This window comes from Balaenoptera physalus (assembly GCF_965194825.1).
Source record: "Balaenoptera physalus genome assembly, chromosome: 18".
Taxonomy (NCBI): Eukaryota; Metazoa; Chordata; class Mammalia; order Artiodactyla; family Balaenopteridae; genus Balaenoptera; species Balaenoptera physalus.
Window position 1 is genome coordinate 68046529 of NC_138899.1, and position 23150 is coordinate 68069678.

At 36.8% G+C, this 23150-nt stretch overlaps 1 protein-coding gene across 5 annotated transcripts; it reads right to left on the reverse strand.

The window, feature by feature from the left end:
- Positions 1–12333: 12333 nt before the first annotated feature.
- UFM1 (ubiquitin fold modifier 1) lies at positions 12334–22936 on the reverse strand. Of its 5 annotated transcripts, none has more exons than XM_082435785.1 (8): positions 22803–22936; positions 22671–22727; positions 18975–19032; positions 18572–18596; positions 15812–15851; positions 15568–15607; positions 14119–14151; positions 12334–12745 (listed from the first exon to the last, which is right to left on the reverse strand). In XM_082435785.1, coding segments are annotated over exons 1-7 (231 nt in total). In that variant the 5' UTR covers positions 22805–22936; the 3' UTR covers positions 12334–12745; positions 14119–14142. The 5 variants fall into 5 exon arrangements, with proteins under 5 accessions (XP_082291911.1, XP_082291913.1, XP_082291910.1 ...); XM_082435786.1 differs by lacking the exon at positions 12334–12745 and adding an exon at positions 13884–13937; XM_082435787.1 differs by lacking the exons at positions 15812–15851; positions 18572–18596 and adding an exon at positions 13884–13937.
- Positions 22937–23150: the final 214 nt, after the last annotated feature.

Below are 23150 nucleotides of genomic sequence, written 5' to 3' on the forward strand. Positions count from 1 at the left end.
TAGACATAATACACACACACACACACACCCTCCCTTCATATAGTCTTTTTACAGATGTTTGCAGAAAAGGCAGCGTGGTAGGTGAAGATGGAAACAGAGGACAAGGCAGGTCTGTTAGAATCATTAATTCCCGCACGCAGCCCCTTTGGAATTCGTGTCCCGGAGACGCTGTTCATGCAAATAAAGCTCTTTGCTTCCCAAGTTCTCTCTGGCCCCCCGCCATGCAAATTACAGAGGAACACAGGCCAGGCTCAGCTGTGAGATAATCATTCCACGTCCCACTGACTTCCTTGGAATTTCCAAAGAAGTGAACCAAGGGCACAGCTTGGCTAGTTGGCAGATTAAAAAATAACAGTGAAACTTGTTTCAGACAAAATGATAAAATGGAGGCGTCTCTGTCAAAATAAGAGACACTTAAATACTTTCTAGGATTATAATAAAATAACCATTTATTGTTCGGAAGGTAAGCAACATTTGTCCCTGGAAAAGGGATAGACACCTTCTTTTCTGACATTTTCTGGCCTTTTCAAAGGTACCCTAATTTACATGGGAAATAGACTATATTCATAAAGTGACTTTCATAAGTGACACAGGTAATCAAAAGCGATACTGGAGCTGAATCCAGATGCTAGGGTCCTTGGCCTAGTGCTCGTCTCATGCACAAGGTTGCCTTCCCTTTTAAGTATATGAAATATAGGCTTGATTTGCCCAAGAAAATCCACTTACCCAAGAAAAGGTATATGGGCCATATGGGAGTATATTAGGTAGATGCTGGAAGAAGGTGAGTGAAAGGCAGGGGATTCAGTGTGGCCTGGAGGGGACAGTCCACAGCAGGCCTTGGCAGAGATAGTGATGTCCTAGTTCAGGCAGGCCTTTGTCATCATCATCACCACCGTCAGCATTTTCACTATTATCATCATCACCACCACCATCATCACTATCATCATCCCCACCGTCAGCATCATCACTATTATCATCATCACCACCACCATCATCATCCCCACCATCAGCATCATCACTATTATCATCATCACCACCATCAGCACCATCATTATTATCATCATCACCACCATCAACATCATCACTATTATCATCATCACCACCATCACCATCATCACTATCATCATCACCACCAGCATCATCACCATCATCATCACCACCGCCACCATCATCACCATCATCATCACCACCACCATCATCACTATCATCATCACCACCAGCATCATCGCTATCATCATCACCACCACCACCATCATCATCATCATCATCCTCATCACCTATACACTGCCACAACCTCCCTACAACTTACTGTTGTGAACTCATTCTCTTCAGATCATCCTCACACAGATGCCAAGGTGACATCTGTAAAACTCTTACTTGACTGGCTCACCCTGTAATTAAAACCTACTACCTATATGATTAAGTTTAAGCTAACTAACATGGCTCCTCTGTGGTCTGTCTCTGCCTACTCTCCAGCCCCCTTTTCCATTGCCCCTGGCTTGAACTTGTTGCTCTAGGTTTAGTTCATCCTTTTAGGAGGCCTCCCCTATTCCCTTTAGCTGGGTTAAGTGCCCATCTTTGGAGCCTCTATATATTACTCCAAAACTATACTTAAATTTTATTAATATTTTCTAAAAATCAAAGTCTTATTTTTGTGTTTGACTATAATAGGTGCTGGGACACGTTTGTTAGGAAAATTTACTGAATTTGGTAGTTAAGAGCATCAGACTCTGAAACCACATCTCTGGGTTTGAAACACAGTCCTGACACTTGTTAATTGTATGACTTTGTGCAAGTTACTTAACCTCTTTTTTCCTCAGTTTTTCTGTCTATAAAATGGGTCTAATAAAAGTCTATAGTGTTTGGGGGAGGGTTAAATGAGTTTATATATACATAAAGCACTTAAAAGGGTCACTGGCAAATCCATGCCATATAAGCTATAGAAATATTTGCTATCATGATTGCGATTAAAGGCACATATAACATGTACCTGACCTCAAGGAGCATTAAAAGAACTACTAGAAAGACAAAGAGTGTATGTAACAAAAAAGGATAACTAATAATTGTATTCAAACTACATTGGCATTAAACATACAGACTAGTAGATAAGAAATCTTTCTGCATTTCAGAAAAGGGGCAAACCATCTCAGGTCCAAGGCAGTTGGACATCAAAAAATTCATTGGGGGTAATAGGGTTGGAGGGATGAGCAAGATTCAGGGTCTGTGCTCTCAGTCGGGCTTGAGGGGCATTTGGCACAGAGCAGTTCTCTGTCCTCTGTTGTGTGCAGCCATCCATACATCATGGCATTGCAGACTGCTAACAACCCCAGCTCCGGGCGCTTATTGCCAGTAGCACCCCCATTGTGACAACCATAAATGCTGTACACATTTCCAAACATCTCCTAGGAGAGTGGTACTGTACCTGGTTTAAAACCTTGCAGGTGGAGAAGAGTAAACATGGACATTCCAGGCAAGAATAGCATGACCAAAAGGATGACTATAAGAATGCCCATAAAGGGTTACGGGTCAGGGTGTAGGGCGAGGTGTAGCAGAGATATCATTCTGATAAAGACACCAGGGACCAGAATGTGAAGAAACTTCATGATTGATTGAGAAATGAGATTTCTCACGTTCTCTTCTTATGTCTCAGTTGCTGGAACTGAGTGGAAGGAATATAAGCTTTAGAGTCAAAGAACCATAGGTTTGAATTCTACTTCTACCATTTACTTGGTGTATAAGTCATTGCATCTCTCTCATCATCCATAAAAGAAATATATAAATAGATCAATGTGAAGAATTAAGAGGTACATTAGTTAAAGCTCTAAGCAAAGTGTCTGGAACATATGACGTGCACCAAAAATGTGAGTTCGCTTTTTGAAGTTCCTCTCTGTCTGCCACCACTCCAGGTTAATAACTTTCCACTTCATTTTATTTTTAACTTTAACTAAACACACTTAATTATCAAGTTTACAGATTGGGAAAGGACGTATTCTGCTCAGAGTGTCTGCAACAAATTATAGTTTCAAGGCTCAATGGTACATTCCTAGGGGACGCTGCTCTTAAGGGGGCCACTTGAGAGTGGTTTATTTAGAACTCTCATAACAAAGCATCACGGAGAGGCAATTATCCTGCACCTTGAATCTGGTAAGAGGAAGGAGACCGATTACTTTGGCAGGCAGAATGAATGTTCTTTTTTATATATGGCCTATCATTTTTTTTTCAGTTTCACTGAAAAGAAAACCTTTAGAGGCAGATTTTTAAAACCTATTTTGAGGTCTCTTCAACAAGCAGAAATGTACCTATAATTGGCTCTGCGGCTTCTATTTCCTATTTAATATGAAGCCTCCACTTTAACTGCATCTCCCTGCTTACAGTTTGTTCTTTTAGAGGATGCTTTGGGCGCCCACACTGTTTTGTATCAAATGGGTAGTTGAATGATGGGTACAGCTTTTTGCATCTTTGTAAGCAGTGTAGACAATGGAAAGCAATCTGGCTACTGAAAAGAAAAACAAAAAACAACTCTTCATTTGTTTGAATGATACGATTGTATCCAGTAAAACGTCCAAGGTAAGAAGTCTCAGAAACATAACTTTCCAGCCACTGTCGGAAACTCAAGCTTTTGACTGTTTGGAGACTAAGGTGTCTGAATTACTGGCTGGAAATTCCGTGCCTTTCAGCTGCCTGCCTTTAGGGTTTTGCTCTGCTCTTTGTGTTTCCAGGGGAGGACATAAAGAAAAGAGAAACTCAGGGCGTCATTTGCAGGACTGGGCAACAGATTGTTGGGAGAGGTTAAAGTGAAATTTGGGAATTAATAAGGCCTTTCATTTTCCCTTCTATTTAATCCAATTCATTCAATTGAGTTGTTTAAAATTACGGAGATTTGTTCATAAATTTCTGATTGGATTTGTGAATTGTATTCACAAATGCAAAGATTATTTTTAGGACACATTTTTTAATTCATGTATTTCATCTATAACCTTATCTAGGAAGCATGAGGTAGGCTGTTATAAGCTGAATTGTGTCTCCCTGCAAAAACAAACGTATGTCAGAATTCTAACCTCTAGTACTTCAGAAGGTGACCTTATTCAGAAATTGAGACTGTCATACAGAGCGAAATAAGTCAGAAAGAGAAAAACAAATATCGTATATTAACGCATATATGTGGAATCTAGAAAAATGGTATAGATTACCGTATTTGCAAAACAGAAATAGAGACACAGACATAGAGAACAAATGTATGGACACCAAGAGGGGAAAGGGAGGTGGTGGGATGAATTGGGAGATTGGGATTGACATATATACACCATTGATACTATGTATAAAATAGATAACTAATGAGAACGTACTGTATAGCTCAGGGAGCTCTACTCAGTGCTTTGTGGTGACCTAAATGGGAAGGAAATCTAAAAAAGAGGGGATATATGTATACATATAGCTGATTCACTTTGTTGTACAGTAGAAACTAACACAACATTGTAAAGTAACTCTACTCCACTAAAAATCAATTTAAAAAAAAGAAATTGAGTCACTGTAGATGTAATGAGTTAAGATGAAATCATTAGAGTGGGTCTTAATCCATTATGACTGATATAAAAAGGAAAAATCTAAACAAAGAGACAGATACACATAGAGAATAGAAATTGTGAAGAGGAAAGCCGAGGAAAGAAGCCCAGAGCAGATCTTTCCTTCACAGTCATCACAAGGAACCAACCCTGCCGACACCTTAATTTCCAGGCTCCAGAATCATGAGATGATAACTTTCTATTGTATAAGCCACTCAGTTTCTGGTACTTCATTAGCAGCAGCCTTAGGAAACTAATACATAGGTTTACACTTTATTTTTTATTTATTTATTTATTTTTTAACATCTTTATTGGAGTATAATTGCTTTACAATGGTGTGTTACTTTCTGCTTTATAACAAAGTTAATCAGTTATACATATAGGTATATCCCCATATCTCTTCGCTCTTGCATCTCCCTCCCTCCCACCCTCCCTATCCCACCCCTCTAGTTGGTCACAAAGCACCGAGCTGATCTCCCTGTGCTATGCAGCTGCTTCCCACTAGCTATCTATTTTATGTTTGGTAGTGTATATATGTCCATGCCACTCTCTCACTTTGTCCCAGCTTACCCTTACCCCTCCCCGTGTCCTCAAGTCCATTCTCTAGTAGGTCTGCGTCTTTATTCCCATCTTGCCCCAAGGTTCTTCATGACCATTTTTTTTTTTTTTTAGATTCCATATATATGTGTTAGCATACGGTATTTGTTTTTCTCTTTCTGACTTCCTTCACTCTGTATGACAGGGTCTAGGTCCATCCACCTCACTACAAATAACTCAATTTCATTTCTTTTTACGGCTGAGTAATATTCCATTGTATATATGTGCCACATCTTCTTTATCCATTCATCTGCCGATGGAGACTTAGGTTGCTTCCATGTGCTGGCTATTGTAAACAGAGCTGCAATGAACATTGTGGTACATGACTTTTTGAATTATGGTTTTCTCAGGGTATATGCCCAGTAGTGGGATTGCTGGGTCGTATGGTAGTTCTATTTTTAGTTTTTTAAGGAACCTCCATACTGTTCTCCATAATGGCTGTATCAATTTACATTCCCACCAACAGTGCAAGAGGGTTCCCTTTTCTCCACACCCTCTCCAGCATTTATTGTAATATTTGCAAATGAAGCAACTGACAAAGGGTTTATCTCCAAAATTTACAAGCAGCTCATGCAGCTCAGAAAAACAAACAACCCAATCCAAAAATGGGCAGGTTTACACTTTAAAATTGCTATTTCTTTCTTTAGACATCATATTGTTTCATTGACATTAACTGTGTTACTCTAGATATTTATTATAAGAACAATTTCAGTTGAAAGATCAGAAAGAAGACACTTATTTTACTTATAGTTTATTTTCAGTGAAGTTTCTAAAAAGCAAAATTATGTGCCAACATCTGTATCTGTCCTTACTGATACCACCCTGTACTATATTCAACCTATTTAAGCATCTTCCTGATGTGGTTTTTTAGTTCCCACCAGGAAGCATTGAACAAATGGGTTCTTGATTTCAGATTTCCTCCTGCTTCTTGGCTGGGACAGCAGTTGTGTCAAACTAAATTTCAGATTTCTGAACACCCCCTGAGACACACCTACATCAATTTACCCATCTCTCTCTTGCCAAATCATACCCCAAAATACCCACCATACCTTGACTAATTATGGGTAGGCAGAAGAGATGGAGTTTGTCAGGCCTTAAACAAGGAATGAGAACATCCAGTGAGACCTACAAAAGACTGTGGGAATACTTAGAAACTGTGGCCAACACACCCTGCTCTCCAAGCCTCAGTGCAGGGACCTTAACTCTGAAAAGCAGTGAGTAGTACCTGCTTTTTTATGTACCCTTGGTAAATAAATGCCCGAATAAAGGAATGAAAGAGTTACATAGAGATAGACACGAAGCAGCATGAAGAAGTATGGATGTAACTGTTGAGTCTTCTATTCATATCACCCTCCTTTCTTACTGGCTTTAAGATATATAGGAGGGTTAGAGAGAGGTCACGATGAATAACAAAGAAGAAAGTGGAGAAAGAGGCCAAAGAAGGAGGCACAGTGGGAGGTACCAGCTTTCTGGGCTTTGAACTAGACTAACTTCCCAGGCCCCCAATCAGCTGTGTAGTGCTTCCTGGGGCGTCCTAGGAAGGGACTGAGTTACATATACCATTGCTTCCTATTAGTTGTGTAACCTCAGAAAAATAACGAAATCTCTTTGAACATTCCAGCTTCTTAACCTAAAGTTTGTGAAAAAATAGTCTTGATCTCATAGACTGTAATGAGGGTTAAATAAGAATGTAAGGACTTCCCTGGTGGTGCAGCAGTTAAGAATCCACCTGCCAATGCAGGGGACATGGGTTCAATCCCTGGTCCAGGAAGATCCCACATGCCACGGAGCAACTAAGCCCGTGTGCCACAACTACTGAAGCCTGAGTGCCTAGAGCCCGTGCTCCACAATGAGAAGCCACCGCAATGAGAAGCCCGTGCACCGCAATGAAGAGTAGCCCCCGCTCGCTGCAACTAGAGTAAGCCCATGCACAGCAACGAAGACCCAACGCAGCCAAAAATAAATAAATAAATAAATTTATATATAAAAAATAAGAATGTAAAACATAAAACACAGTGCCTGATACAAAAGCTCAGTAAATATCAGTTGTCCATGTGTGCTATCTTTTTCAGGAAGAAAGAAGTTAATAGAGATTATTCCTTTCTAAGACTTTAGGTTTAAGGCTCTTAAGTGCCAGGTGTATCCCTCCCACATACCAAAAATAATAATAATAATTTACTTATTCAACAAATATTTTTCAGCATCTTCTAACACTATGCCAAAACTGAAAATGTTGAGTAAAACAGTCTAGCAGGTAAAGAAGATGTGGTACATATATACAATGGAATATCAGGCAGCCATAAAAAGGAACGATATTGGGTCATTTGTAGAGACATGGATGGACCTAGAGACTGTCATACAGAGTGAAGTAAGTCAGAAAGAGAAAAACAAATATCGTATATTAATGCACATATGTGGAATCTAGAAAAACGGTACAGATGAACCATTTGCAAGGCAGAAATAGAGACACAGATGTAGAGAACAAACGTACGGGCACCAAGGGGAGAAAGCAGGTGTGGGGGGGCGGGTGTGGGGTGGTGGTGGTAGGATGAATTGGGAAGATTGGGATTGACATTTATACACTAATATGTATAAAATAGATAACTAATAAGAACCTGCTGTATAAAAAAATAAAATTAAATTAAAAAAAAGGTCTATCAGGTAATACGGATTTATGGCAGAGGTTATAAAGGATGAAGACCTCTATGACTCACTCATTTATTCAGTCATTGTCTCTTATGTGTTATTGCTACATAATGTGCATATCTAAGGATAATTTAAAAATCCCTAATCTGTCCAACACACTTATTTAAAAAGTCACAGAAGCTAGCATCTCCACTTAAAACGTCAAAATGTTTGTGGCACTGACGATAAACATCACATAGAAATTTTTTTCCTTAAACAGCTCAGCAGTCGTAAATTGTGCATTTAAGAATTATTAAATCCACAGTGTTACTCAGCCAAACAAATATTGACATGATGTATCATCACAATATGCTCTCAATAACAGCTTTTACATTGCTAACGAGTTTTGCCAGAAAATCATGGATTTATGCCAAAAAACTGGCTCTCAGCGCTTGTCTGCCAACCTTGGCCAGTGTTTTGCATCCAGACAGAATTTCCACAACACCCCCTATATAGCAAAGCAGGTAACAGGGCCATAAACCTACTTTTCCAATGTTCACAATTCTCTTTGTAGTTATAAATGTATATATATTTACTAAAAGAGTCTTAACTGTGTAGATTATTGAGTGTTCAATTTTTCAAAGTGAGATCACAGAAATGGTCAGTAGCAAGCTATGAGGCCCTCCCCAGATGTATCCTTTTCCTTTTTGGAAAATATTGCAATATAATTCTAGCAAAAATCATGGCCAACAAGCCACAACACGCAGTGTGGATTTAATAATCCCATTAAAGGTTGACCTAGGAGCCAACCTCATTGTTGTAACTTTGAACACATTAATTTAAATCTTGGCTCCCAGTAAAGAAATGAACATGGCAGTCTGTGACAAGATTAAGGTTTAAATGAGATAATGTAAATTTCCTAGCTGTGCTCTGCCCATTAAAAAATGGTTTGAAGTATATCCTTCCATATAGTTACTTCAGTTGGCAGATTTTGCTGGCTTTGAAATGTATAAATTTTTGAGAGCTCAAGAAAAAGGAATTAATCTTAAACACATTTCATCTCCAGTATTTACCAATATTCATAATACAGTCTGGTGGGAATAGCAAGTTACTAGGGAACTAATCTTGTAGCTGCATCTGCAAGATACACAAGGTTAAAAAACATAAATTGTCTGATGGGGCTGATGAACGCGGGGCCATAGTCCCACTCCCACCAAGCCACCCTATGAAGTCACACCAGACTCATAATTACCTTTATTTGATTGGTTTTTACTTAATGTCCTACAATCATACCATATTTACACCATTAGTAAGTAATGCCATTCATGATTACACACATATTTGGTACTCTGAAATAAGAATTTAAGCCTGACATATTTCTCTTATATTTTAAAATTTATAATTCAATATAGATCTAGTACATTGTGAAAAAGATACTGAAAAATTCTCCCAGTATGATATGGAGAGTTCCAAAGTCAAACAAGGAGTCAAATTTTAAATCTCAACCTCTATAAGCCTCTTTCTTCTTCAGTAAAATGGGAATAATTTGGCATTGTTGTGAAGAATGAGACATGTGAAAGTAAATATCAAAATATTTGATGTTCAATACATATTGAAACTGTGTATTCATATTCAATACATATTTGTGCAATACATTTCTTTTAGATGAGTTGCATATGTAAATTATGTGTATATATATATATATATATACCCACTAATTCCATAGGTAAATACATAAAATAGATATATGTATACATATACATATATATGATTTACATATGTAATATGCAGTTTTATAAATAGCCTTGGGAACACTAATATTTGGTCAGTTAATTTATAAGTGCTCCATTACAGTACATAAATGCTTTCAAATTACAAATATTTCTAGGTCTTTGGGTAAAGACATGGTGGGTATTTTTAACGTCTTAATTTGGGGACCGGGGAGCTTAAATTGGACTGAGTTTTCTTCCCACTGGCTTTTCTTTTGAATAACTAATCTTAAGAAATAAAATATCCAAAAAACTATTGGACGTGGAACTCTTTAAAAGGAAGCTTTACTACCGGTGAGTGAGAGAGACTGTTATAGCATCTCTGCACTTAGCTACCGGAGGAACAAGCAGTGGGATGTACACTCCCAAGATTCTAGAACATATTCTAGTTACTCTGACCCCTTACACTGCATTTCGTTCATCTACGAAGTGAAAAGTTATCATTAATTCTCAAACTGAGTTGCAAAGCAGAAATCATCAGGACTGCTTTTATAAACAGAAATTCTTATACATCATTCCAGATTTAATGAGTAAGAACTTTAGGGGTGGCTTCCAGAAATCTGTATTTATAATTTCTGAGGTGATTCTGATAATCACCCCAGGTTTAGGACCCACCAACCTAAACACTTACTATAGACACTGTAACTTGAATTTTTTTCCAAATGGACTGGCATTTGGAAATATATATTCATTTCTAAGACCTATAGCCATTAATCATTTTTGCCCTTTGTTTTATTTTTTGGCTACATTTGTTATATACTGGCTCAACAGGTGCGCTAACTAAACACTAATAATAAGAGTAGACAATATGGTTTATGGTATAAGAAAATGTATTTTCACAAGAGTACCAATAAAGCATTTAAACTAAATACAACACTTCAAAACATTCTGCACAAAGAAGTTACAGATCACATTTATTTAATAACAAAATGTCTAGTTCTTTAAGAAAATATTTTTTAAGACCTTACTGCAATACAATTTTCCAACCAAAGAACAAAAATATTAAACAAATTACGGTAGAAGACATCATAAAACTTATTAATGTAACAAATTAGGCAGAATTTTGTGCTAGAAACAGAATGGGGGAAATCTAAATAAAACAGAAAATTCAGAAACTGGGTATTCATAAATTTCTGGTTAACTGAGGCTTAATGTTGTTAAAGACCAGGAGTTTTTAAGCATCAGACTTTGTTTATAAAAATAAAAAATTCCCCAAACATTAGCAACATACTACCTCAGCACAATTTTTTTTCCGCTTACAATTCAGAATCCTGCTGTTCATTTGTCAAATATATGAACAATATCTAGTTACTTCCTTAAACTTAACCAATATTACTTTTCGGATACTGAGTCTGTTGCATTTTTTTTTCCCAATGAACCTAGAGCCTATGCACACTTAGATAAAAATTGGTTTTAGAAATACTTTATTCATGAATAATTCTACACATATTCATTGAAGGCCTACATTTCCAGGCCTAGAAAGAGCAAGACAGACACCAGGCCTGCCTCCAGAGCTTACCATCTAGAATACAGCAAGTCAAGCACTGGTTCTCAATCACTACGAGCCTTCGTTTCACCTTTCAAGATGTGCATGGATATTGATGTCCTATATAAGGTCAAACAAAATCTTCCCTTATGCACGTCATTCTTTAGATTCTCTATGGGGAACTGTGAAACCTGTATGTTGACAAGGCCTCTGCTTTGCTTTCTCTGATTGCCTTCTGCTCCTTATAACAATGTCAAGTATTTTATTTTCCTTTCAGTTCTTCCCAACATAGCCGCTGCAGTTTTGTCTATCCAGTTTGGCCTTCTCTGTGACACTCTGTTACAGCTTTCTGCTCCCCTTCATTTTTCTTTCCTTTTTTTTTTTTTAAATTAATTAATTAATTTATTTATGGCTGTGTTGGGTCTTCGTTTCTGTGCGAGGGCTTTTCTCTAGTTGTGACAAGCGGGGGCCACTCTTCATCACGGTGCGCGGGCCTCTCACTATCGCGGCCTCTCTTGTTGCGGAGCACAGGCTCCAGACGCGCAGGCTCAGTAGTTGTGGCTCATGGGCCTAGTTGCTCCGCAGCATGTGGGATCTTCCCAGACCAGGGCTCAAACCCGTGTCCCCTGCATTGGCAGGCAGATTCTCAACCACTGCGCCACCAGGGAAGCCCTCTTTCCTTCCTACTAGAAGCCTGGTAATCTGGGCTTCCCCATCCTCCTTTCCTAGCTTCTTATTCACTCCAGTAACTAATCTTAACACTTCCTTAAATGTTGGGTCTTCAGTAAGTAGAATTAGTGATCATTTCAACTAGCATTTCCTTGAGCTCTGTTGTGAATGTCAGATCCTCTTTACAACAATACTTTCTCCCTGAACACTATTTAGAAATATCATCCTCAAAAAGATGGTTTCTTGAGGATTCCTGTTTTAAAGCTTTTTTTAAAAAAGAGATCAATAAAGGAATGCATAATTCAGCAGCTGATGCTTCTACTTCAATCTCAATTAAACTCTTTGGCGTGGCATACCAATGTTACACGTAATGGGCTAGATCGAAAATTCAATTTTTGGATCTTTGATTTTTAAATTAAAATTTATAAGAACTCCAGAAGTCTGAAACTTCAAAACAAGCTAAATGATAAAAAGATAGTTATTCATTGATGTGTGTGATCCTTTATCATAAACGATATATAATGAAGAATTCAACTATTTTTGTGTCTGCAGGTCAGATGCTATCAAGCAAACTACCACGTACGGATTGAAAATCTTTTTACATTTTTAACTCAAAGACAAAGAGGAAGATTCAGTAAACTTTAATTTTCCAAATGTTCTCAGAAAGAATGATCAGAAGTATCCTCCAGTTATGAGACACAGCTGGATAATCCAGTTACCCCCAGTGAACTACCTGTGTGTGCCGTGAGGCAGTAATGTGATCTTCCGTGGTGATGACACCCTCAACGCAGAAGCCGCCCCTCTTCACGCGAAGAGCGTGACTCATAAGAAGGGACAGACAGTCACCTTTCATTACTTCATCAACTACTGGTGTCTTCATAGGATTTCAAATGCCTGATTCCAATTTTACAACAACAACAATACCAATATTTATTCTGGAAGGGGATTTTATGTTCCAAGCAGCAGATATTAACAACTTCCGACACGATCTCTAGGAATTATTCGCAGTTCTGAACCGTGCTTTAGAAAAACATTTCCTATACAAACAAAACAAAAAGTTAGGTATTTAAAAAACGACACACTATCTTAACATTTCAACAGTTATTATGTAAAAGAAACAAAGGAGCATCAAGTGGGTACAAAGCTCAAAGATCATTAGAACCCGAGTCCAGGCTTAAGTCTTGTTCCTACTCCTCTCACATCTTCACAACAAAACAAATGTTTGAAAATTTTAAATAAGAACACTACCCAAAGAACTACTACCAAAACCAATCATCAAATAAAACATAAGGTAATTTAACCATCAATACTCACTTTAATATACAATAAAATACTGAGGGGCAGGAAAAATAATAAATCTAAATCTACCCCAAGTGACAGAAGTTTAGAAACCCTGACCTACTTTGGGTCTGTGTTGCCTGCTGAGATTTTCTTCACACCTCGTGATACCCACAATTCAATTTTATAGGGTAATCCAACAAGCAACATGTCAGAGTAAGCAGTAATTCAAATTAATATAACTACCAAGCATTTCTAGAGTAGGAAAAGGAAAACCTTTAAATCTAAGTTTAAAGGCATCTATACAACAAAATGCCTCATGATTCTCAAAAAATAGCCTTTTTAATTTAATAAAATTATATACTTAAAACAACTGATTTATGTAAAAAGAAATTATTTAAAACTCCTCTTCATTTGCTGTATGGCTAAATTTCAAGCCCAGGACCTAGGAGGACAATATAATTTTGTAGAAGTACTTTAGAATATTAATAGCTTAAAAATAACTACTTCTCAAGATTGAGGTTACATTATATTAAATCATGATTAATTTCAAAATATTATAATTAGACTATAAGCTAAGGAAGGTACATCTAACACAAATATACACTGTCTGTTAAAAAGTTTACTTTTATCCTTCCTGCTTGTTAGGACATCAATATTTGGCACTGTATAATGTTAACAGCTTGAAACTCTGAGTGTAGACTAGGCCCCATGAAATTTAAATGACTGTACTTCTTTAAAATAATAATAGCCAGCACCTATTGAATGCTTACTATAAATAATGCAAACTTTTAAGCACTTTACATGTACTACCTCACAACTACCTTACGACGTAGTTCAAAATCATTATTCCCGTAAGAGCACAATATTCACTTTTTGTTACATGTATTAAAATACCTTTAAAGCTTATTGGTCAGGTTTTCTCTTTCTTGTAGCCAAAAGCATACATAACTGATATACAGAAAGAAACAAATTACTTACACACATAGGTAAAGACTGCTATACAATCCCTAAAAATCAACTATTACCTTTGTTAAATTCTATCAAGTCTAATGAGAATGAATTAAATATTCAGTATCAATTGATAAATATAGCCTCACCACACCTCCATGGATTTCAGATAGATACTCACCAGCAGTCTGTGCAGGATTTATTCCTATTCCATCTAGAAAATAAGTTGTAAAATCATCTAAGTTATTTCTAAAGCTAAAAGGCTTTAATAGTAACAAGAACTATGCCAAAAAAGTGCTGCTGTGTACACAGGCATAAGCCAAACAGTTATACTGAGAACACGAATGACAATCTGTCAGGTGAGTTATCTGTTGAAATCTCTCACTATTATGTATTCACACATATTGCTGTATTAGACAAGAACATCTGTCAACACAATGATCCTGGTAAGTTTTACAAAGAAGATAGTTTTTATACTATTTTGCCACATCCAGTGAAAAATAAAGCCAAAACACCTTAGGTATGCCATTAATCATTTAATATTGCTCTGAGGCATCAAATCCTAAGGCTGGAGAGCCCACATAGTAATGTAAGTTCCACTGACACTTGATAAAAGTTTACAAAGCACTTTCCCAATAGCTATTCATTTGTGAATTTAGAACTTTCCAGAAAAGTTAAGGTAGCTTTCATCTAAATACAGACACACTTCAATGTGACAGGATGCAGAATGTTTCAGAATAAGAAATTCTGTCATATCTCAACTAAATCATACTACTTACTTCCCTGGTCTGGGAAGATCCCACATACCACGGAGCAACTAAGCCTGCGCGCCACAACTACTGAAGCCCGCACACCTAGAGCCCATGCTCCGCGACAAGAAAAGCCACCACAATGAGAAGCCCACACACAGCAACTAGAGAAAGCCCGCGTGCAGCAGCGAAGACCCAATGCAGCCAAAAATAAATAAATAAAATAAATAAAACATTAAAAAAAAAAGCTACCTTCTTTTAGTCTGTCTTAACTACTAACGAACCACTCACCAGTACCTGTGAATATTACTTTGTATTCTTGAAAGATAATAAGCCTTCCCTCCAATCTTTATTCGTCATCTTGTTTCAGTATTTTCTCATAGGGCTAGTTCCATTAAACTTAATTATTAGTAGTATCCTACGATATTCAGAATTTAATTTATATATCTAACTGGATAAAATCCTCATTATTGCAGTCTATAAGAAATTGTTTTCTATCAGGAAAGCAGTAACAAGGTATAGCAAAGGTACATTCCTGCTTAGCTTCCTATATTCTAAAAGCATTTACCAATATAACTTATTAAAAAAAAACCCAAAAAACCCGTTAAATAAAATGACAAGTTATTTTAAATAATAATTTGTCATGAAGTTATAAGGACACAAAATATTATAAAGTGCTGTACTATATAACAAAAGCACAAAAAAACTGAAAAGAGACAATTATGAACAATAACTTTGATTTAATATTTACAATTAAGTATATCATTTATCTTGATATAAGTTTTAGCCTTTTATATTTAAGTCAATTTTAACTAATTTGGTTTCTTTTAAACAATTTCTATAACTCAAAGTTAATACATAGTTTTAAAATGAATTCTTACCATTGGTAATAATTGCACTTGTTGCTGCAGGAACTTTAAACTAAAAGGGAGTAAAAGGTAAAAAATACATATATATATAATATTAACTACGAAAAATGGGTAGCAAGGATGGGGTACATATAATCAACTCTATAATTCTAAAATGTGATTTATCTTTAGGATAAGTAACATCATCAAAGAACACTATAACTTGCTTTATCTTTAAAGGACAACACTGTTCTCTAAATACTGCATTTCATCGTATCTAGGACACCATACATTGTAAAATGCATCTTTTTCATGCACTACAAAAAAAAGAAAAACACTGTCAATGAATCTATGACCCAATGTTTACTCTTTCAGACTTAGATATGATTTACTTTTGTCATATATAACGCTCAGGCATAAGCAAAAATAAAAGCAAAGCAACTGCTTAGAATATTCCTTAAATTTCTTTGTGGAAATAATAAGTTCAAACAAATGCTCTCTTGTGTTTAATGGGAGGCCAACCAAGGCTCATATTCCTTCCTCAAGTTCTCCTTAAATGATTTGCTGACTTAAACCTCATGGGACTGCAACAGTCCAATTATGCCACCAGGAAATACCTCTAAGTACAAGTAGGTGCAGGTGATGTTAGCTAGACAATTACGTGACTGCCACATGGCCAAGCATGACAGGAAGACTCCACTGAGATGTAAATAGAAGAGCTTTCTGAATCAATGAAATGTGGTATGGAACTTATTGGTAGCTAAAAGGTAGAATTCTCCTCTTAATGCTCTTGAGACCAGTATTTGTCAAAGTGTGTTCATGTCCTCACAGTTCATTCTTCCAACAAATATTAATTAAGCACTTCTATGCCATGGACTAACTTTATAAATATTATAGTTGAGTTTTGTGATTAAATAAGTTTGGAACACATTAAATTAAACTACTAGTCTTTTCAAAATCCTTTAATATGAGGCTAATATAGTTTATTTAACTCCAGGCAAAAAAATAGTCAATAATGTGTTTCCCATACTTTTGGGCCACTGCTCCCAGTTTTTAATAGTTTTTTTTGGTGGTTCTGGTGGTCCGGGGAAAACACTCTCTCTGGGAAATGCTGCTCTCGGTATTTATAGTGGTCACGTATCATAGTTGAGAAAAACAACTAAAAGCTTATTTTAATTTATGAATTGAACAACCAAGTTTTAAAATAAGAACTTAACTATGCATAAGAACAATTACTTGTTACAGGCTTATGTACTTAAAAAACAAATAATTTTACTGTTCATATGGCACATTCTTAAGTGTAAATGTCCTTTTAAAGTTTTAAAAATTTTAAATAAACCTAATTTAAAGTAACTTCAAAATGCACTTTAATAAATTTAAAAATACTTCAAAAGTTTTTATAGAGGTTGTAATACTTATTAAAATTTTATCAAAAATCTAAATAAAAAAAAAACCTAAATTAATTATAGGCAATTTCAGATTTCTAAAACTTGAATATGACAAAGTTTCTATTTGTTATTCTTAGTTATGTCCATTTTAAGATAAGTTATGCGTTTTCTTAGTGGTAACATATTTTGTGACATTAAAAATCAAAAGCAACTGCAGACATAATTTCTTCCTTTTCCAGCATGTAGCAGCAATGGTTAAACTGACATGTGGGGAAGCATTACCAGTGATGTACATACACTACCTACCACTTCTTTCTACAGTATTGACACGTTTTTTTCCCAGATGCAAAGTGCATTTTATGTTCCTCAGTTGTCATTCATTTCTATCTCATATCCCATATGTCTTATAATTTAGGATGTTAAGAGGCTCTTTCAGGCTTTGACAACTCGTGCTTTAGTTAAATTAATTCCCAGTCATAGGCTGGGGGATTTTATTTTTTATTAAGAGAATTTTACTAGAGATTTATATCCACGGACTTCTGGTTTCTTAAATCAAATCTTATTCTTCCTGGAAGAGTCTACAATGTCATCTTGTGAAAGGCCTTCTCACTGCTGCCTTAAAGCTATATCCTTTCTAAGTGTGTAACACTCGTGATTCATTATAATTAAAAGGTACACTAAAACCTTAATCAATACATGTGGTTGCGTGAAGTTTGTTCATTTTCTGTTGCACGTCTGTTAGGATTTTCACAAGCTTTACTAGAAGACCCAGATCACAACAATGACTTCGCCTTGTAAAAGGACACACTAGAAAATAATTACAAAATTTAATAATAAATATTAATTATAGCTTGAAGAGATCTACTTCTTAAATTGGAATCTGTGGAACCTGCTAGGCCACAAACAAGGAGTATTTCAACCAAGTGATCTGTGTAGCAAAAAGTAATGATGCTGTGTTCAGATTTGTTCCCCATCTCTTTTTAGTTATTCTTTCTGCATGAAGGATAGATCAAAATTGACAATAAAGCAAGTAATACCACTTTTCAGTTTAACTCTGAATGAGTGATGAATGATGGCAGTGGTTCCTGACAATTGTTTATAAGGAGCCAGAAGCACTAATAGGCTGGCTGACGTTCAATTAATTCCTTAAGTACAGGGCCGGACTATGGATTAAGCCCGTTTCTTATTTATTTAATTACTAAATTTTTTTCTGTGACTGTAAACTTGTAAGATTTTGAACGAAATATTCTGAGTTGGGTTACTCTGTACCTGCACTGCACCTTTAACTTCACAAAATTTTAGTAAATGCTATTATATTTTTACACAAAATCACTTAATCAGGTAGGAAGGGTAGGCATTAACTATTCCCATTTTACACATTAAGAAATTTAAGGAAGAGAGAAATTCGTGGGCTGGCCCCATGTCAAACAAATAATTAATGACACAGTTAAAAGAGGAATGCTAAGTCTCCCGAATCACATTTTCAGGTCACTTCCACCAGACCAAGTTTCTCTTCCAATTGTCAAGTCCAAAGAGCTACTTTACAGATGCCTCTGATAAAAAATTCTGATGAAAAAATTTTATTTCTTAAAAACAGAAACCCAAACATATCTTTAAAAACACTTTTAAAAAAAATAAATTTTACTGACAGTCCACATGCTTTATGGAGAAAATTTGAAAAATAAGATAAATATATAATAAAATTGTACTTCTAGAATCAAAGCTAGTAAAAACACAGGCGTACAGATTACAGTGTTATATAATGTTTTTTAAAAAATTGACATATCATCACTATCTTTTCAATTTCAATAAAAATTCTCCTTATAATTTTCAATGGTTACATTAAATAGATGTGCCAATTTGTTTAAGTCATTCTTTTATCGGTGAGTCTCAACTTTCACTCTACTTTTACCTATAAGTGAGGCTTAAGTTTTTGACCGCGTAAACCTAATAATGAACCCATGTGGCAGTGGTGGGTCAAGATGCATGCAGATTTTTGAGACATGTCACTAAACTGCACTCTCTACAGGTTGTTCCAATTTCCATACTTACTTCTTCTGCTGCAAACTTTAAGACTGCTGTAAAAGGTGTACTTTCAGGAACACTGAGTCTGCAAGAATTAAAAAGAATCTTTTAAAAGGCTGAGTTTTTCTTTCAGGTCCTTTGTTACTTATTTCGGCTATTGACAAAGCTGTCTTTTGAGTCTGAGGTTGGCTTGGCTATTATGATTGCACGCTATGTTCATTAACTCTACGAAAAAAGAAAGCAATTATTAGCCTTATTGCTGAGATGGTGCCCTCAGCTCCACTTGAAAATGAATAACCTACATAGGTGTGGATTTGTACATGCTTCATACTTTGATACAAACAGGTCTAGCGTGTAGGTTGCTTCTTGTTTCTAGAGATGGATTTCAAAAAGTTGAATCTCTCCTCAGTCTTCAGTACACTTTGCCGCCTCCAGTTCATCCCATGCAAGAATGTGATCATTTTCATTAGAAGAAGAGGCTACCTGGGAAGCATCATCAGATCATAAGTCTTTTCACGAAGCCTTCTGTGAACTTTCAATCATCAAGTCTAAAATAGTAGTCCAAGTTGATGAAAATGAGTATGTTTACTATGGCAAAATGTTAAGTGATTGTCCACCTTTATGTCATTTGAAAATGGGCTCACTCAATACAAACATTTCGGAGAGTGATGAGTGATTCTGTTAACTGACCTGTACAGTGGCAAGTATATTAAAGAGCACCAAAAAACAGTCAATCCGCATCAATTTTCCAACTTAAACATTAAAAAATAATTGACATTATGCCTTAAGAAAGCACTCAAAGACACAGAAATAAGTTAAAAAAATAAAATAAGATAAATAAGAATCCTAATGTAAAATAAATTACTATGATTAAAGATAGAAAATCAGATCCTCTTTCAAAGTAGGGAAAGCTAACATTTCTCTTTGAAACTTCTCTATTTGTCCCCACTGTATTGTTCTCTAACGACTTAATACCAACTACTACTATGTAACACCCTCAGGTGTATGTGCCATCCCCTCACTTAGTCTACAGATGTATTGCTGAATATAAAAATCATTATATCTGACACAGCACATTACAGTGACTTTCAGTAAGGAAAGTGTTGATAGATTTCTCAGCTGTCCTATTCCACTCCCCCCAAATACTGCTAAAGAGTGAAAATAGATGTCATTTTTTTCCCTTTCCTTTTTTTTTTTTTGCATCAATATAATTTATTATTTAAGAACAAATGGGAATAATCTGTATCAGTGAAGATAACATCATGCTTCATACTATTTTTGACAATGGCAGGTTTAAGGAAGTGTTAAACTACTTGGTTTATAATTTATAAAATACAAAAATATAACTGTAAATATTTTAACATCTTTAGGAAAGAAAAACTAAAATGTGTGACAACCATCCCAAGGGGAGGAGGGTGTATGCCCCAAAGACATTTCAAGAGAAAAGTCTGCCTGGGAAGCCTTCTAGAGAGGATTGAATTAATCGGATTATCTCCCTGTGGGTCCTTTGATAGTTGTGTTGTAAATGAGGAAAGTCATTTACATCTAAACAGATTCTTCAATAAATAACTTCCACCACTGAGTAATATAGCTTAGTTTTTTCAGCCTAACTTCTGTGGCTAAGCGCTTAGTTCTTAAGAACATAAAATGAAACAATGTTTAGAGTCAAAATACTTACCCTTTCCTTTTTTATATGGAATAAAAAGAGAGAAAAACAAAATTCTAAAGGATAGCCATTTGATGAAAAAGTATCTAATAAACTGGCAATGTAAAAGTCTACAAAGCTGGGAACAGTACTTTGCAAGTATTTCTGTAGTTTATTTATAGTTTAGAACCTGAGACTCACTGTCCTAAAACTCTAGAGGAGAACTTCTAAAAGTTTGGGGTTTCAATTCACTTTTGGACTAGAGACTGGAAATGTCCTTGTATCATATAATTAAATGCCATGTTGATATTCATTAACATAAGTTTCTATCTGCATATTAAATTGGTGAGACTGTCCAAAGAAAATCCAATAAAACAGAAAATAAAAACATATTTTAGTGCATGTTCTAATTGGCAGAAAATTGCCGAGGGACTGGGAGTTACTGCAACTCCAGAAACCTTATCTAGGTTTGAAGCTCTTGTGTTTGCCAGTCACATCATTTTGTAAAACTTACGCTTCCATTATATTGGTGTTTTGAAAAAATAGGAACTATCCTGCATATTAAAGTGAACTTTTAAAGTAAATTACTGGCAAAATTTGTTTTTTTAATAAATATTTCACATAAACAGAACTATGGCATAACATGACAAGCGTTACTATAAAGAATAAAAACAAAGTTTCTATAGGACACTAGGGAAGGGTGAAATGAACTCCCTAGATCATCACAGAAATTGTCTCAGAGGTGAAATTTTGATCATTAAAGGATGTTGTCAGGAAGTGGTAGTCACGAAACTACATCAGAAGCACACAAGAAAACGTGTGCCACACAGGGAGGCTCCAAAAAGACTTGCTTGTCAATCTGGGAACAGGATGGCTGAAACTCTGATTAAGTGGTGGTGGTAGTAAGGAGCCGGGGGTGGGGTGAGGGGGAAGAGGCGGGAAGTAAGACTCGAAAGACTGGAATTAGACTGAAAGAGTCAAAGGTGCTTTTTAACGCATCCTGTATATGAAAGAGAATGTTTGATTTCAACATTTCTATAACCAAGTAGCAATACCAACAGGGAATCTATCAACAAACAAAAAAACAAAGCAAACAATAAAAACTCGGACATTCCCCCTGAATAAATCCAGGACTGAAACATCTTTTCTAAAATTCAACTATTAGCAACTCAAGGAAAATTTCTCTATCGAAGTATGTATTTACCTGCCTGACAAGTGAAAAGTGGCCTTAAAAAGTTAAAGCATGTTTTCCCACAAATCTCAGAGTTGCTTTTACTAGTACCCAAATACTAGATATCATTACTTTGAATAGGAAACATAACATAATTACCCTGACACACCCATACATGTGTTATGTCTGTTTTATATACACATACCCGTACACAAATTATACATACATACAACTACACACACACTGAGCTAGAAGTGTGCTGCTAAATTCACTCAGTCAACACATACTGAGTGAACTGGTACCACGTTCCAGGCACTCTTGTAGATGCCGAGGCTGCTCTACTCCTTCATCTTTCTCCCTCGCTCCTTATTCTTTTTTCCTAGAGCCAACTTACACGTTGATGAAAATAATTCAATGTAAAGGGCGAAATCAAAGATGAGAGAGGGAGTAATCTCTCTACTTCGTGAAGCCCAACTATCGAGTGAGTCACACTCAACGAGTATCAGGAGGCTCACTGTTCTAGTAATTTCGGAACCTGGACTGGGAAGCTTTCCCTTACTTCCTCTAACAGCTGGTCAAAGTGGTGAAAGGCCTGTCTCATCACGAGCAGACTGAGACTGTTTTAAGGATGCCAGCAAATCACCAGAGCCCCGTCCACACCTCCTCCCGCTCCATCACCCCCCCAAAGAGAGATCGCAAATCACCAGCAACGTTCCCATCACACACACCCGCACAGCCCCGCGCCTGGGCAAGCTGACACTTATAGGATATCTCAGTTCGAATGGGATGTGGGAAGCTGCGGGGAGAGAGGAAAGGAACGCGGACCACTGGTGTGGAACCTGCGGGGAAGGCTCACATCGCCCAGCCCAGAGCGACCCCCCTACCCCGCCGCGACCGAGCTACTCACACTTTGTACGGCAGCCGCGGGTCCGACGTCAGTGTGATCTTAAAGGAAACCTTCGACCTGAGGAAGAGAGAGGGAGAGTTAAGGTCGGGCAGCGGGACCGGGGACTGGGGCGGGTGGAAAGCAAACACTTACATGGTGCAGCCGGTCTGGACACAAACCGCACGCCAACTCCGTCCAGCAGACCCACTCCCTCTGCGGCGTCTAGCCCCACTTAGGCCCACGTCTCCCTCCGCAAGCTGGGGTCCTCGAAGGTTGCTGTTGTCCAAGGCACTGCCTGAAAATCGGGTCCAGATGCTCACGCTGGGCGGAGCCTACAAGTTACAGATAGCTACTGCTTTTGCATGTATATCTCTGAACCAAAATTTCGGATCGTTTGGAAAGAATATTCTTCTAATTGCAGTTATTTTCTTCTGTATTTTCAGTCAGGCACAGGCATAGACAGCAGGACCCCAGGGCCCAGCTTGCAGGTTGGGGCGGAAG

Bases quoted from the DNA above. Each gene is read 5' to 3' on its own strand.
- UFM1 (XM_082435784.1), bottom strand. The intron at 19,033-22,670 runs GTGAGTAGCTCG...TAATTCTTGCAG, and splicing joins CCGCGGCTGCCGTACAAAGT to ACTCAGTGTTCCTGAAAGTA. The intron at 15,608-18,974 runs GTAAGTATGGAA...ACTCCCTTTTAG, and splicing joins TAAAGTTTGCAGCAGAAGAA to TTTAAAGTTCCTGCAGCAAC.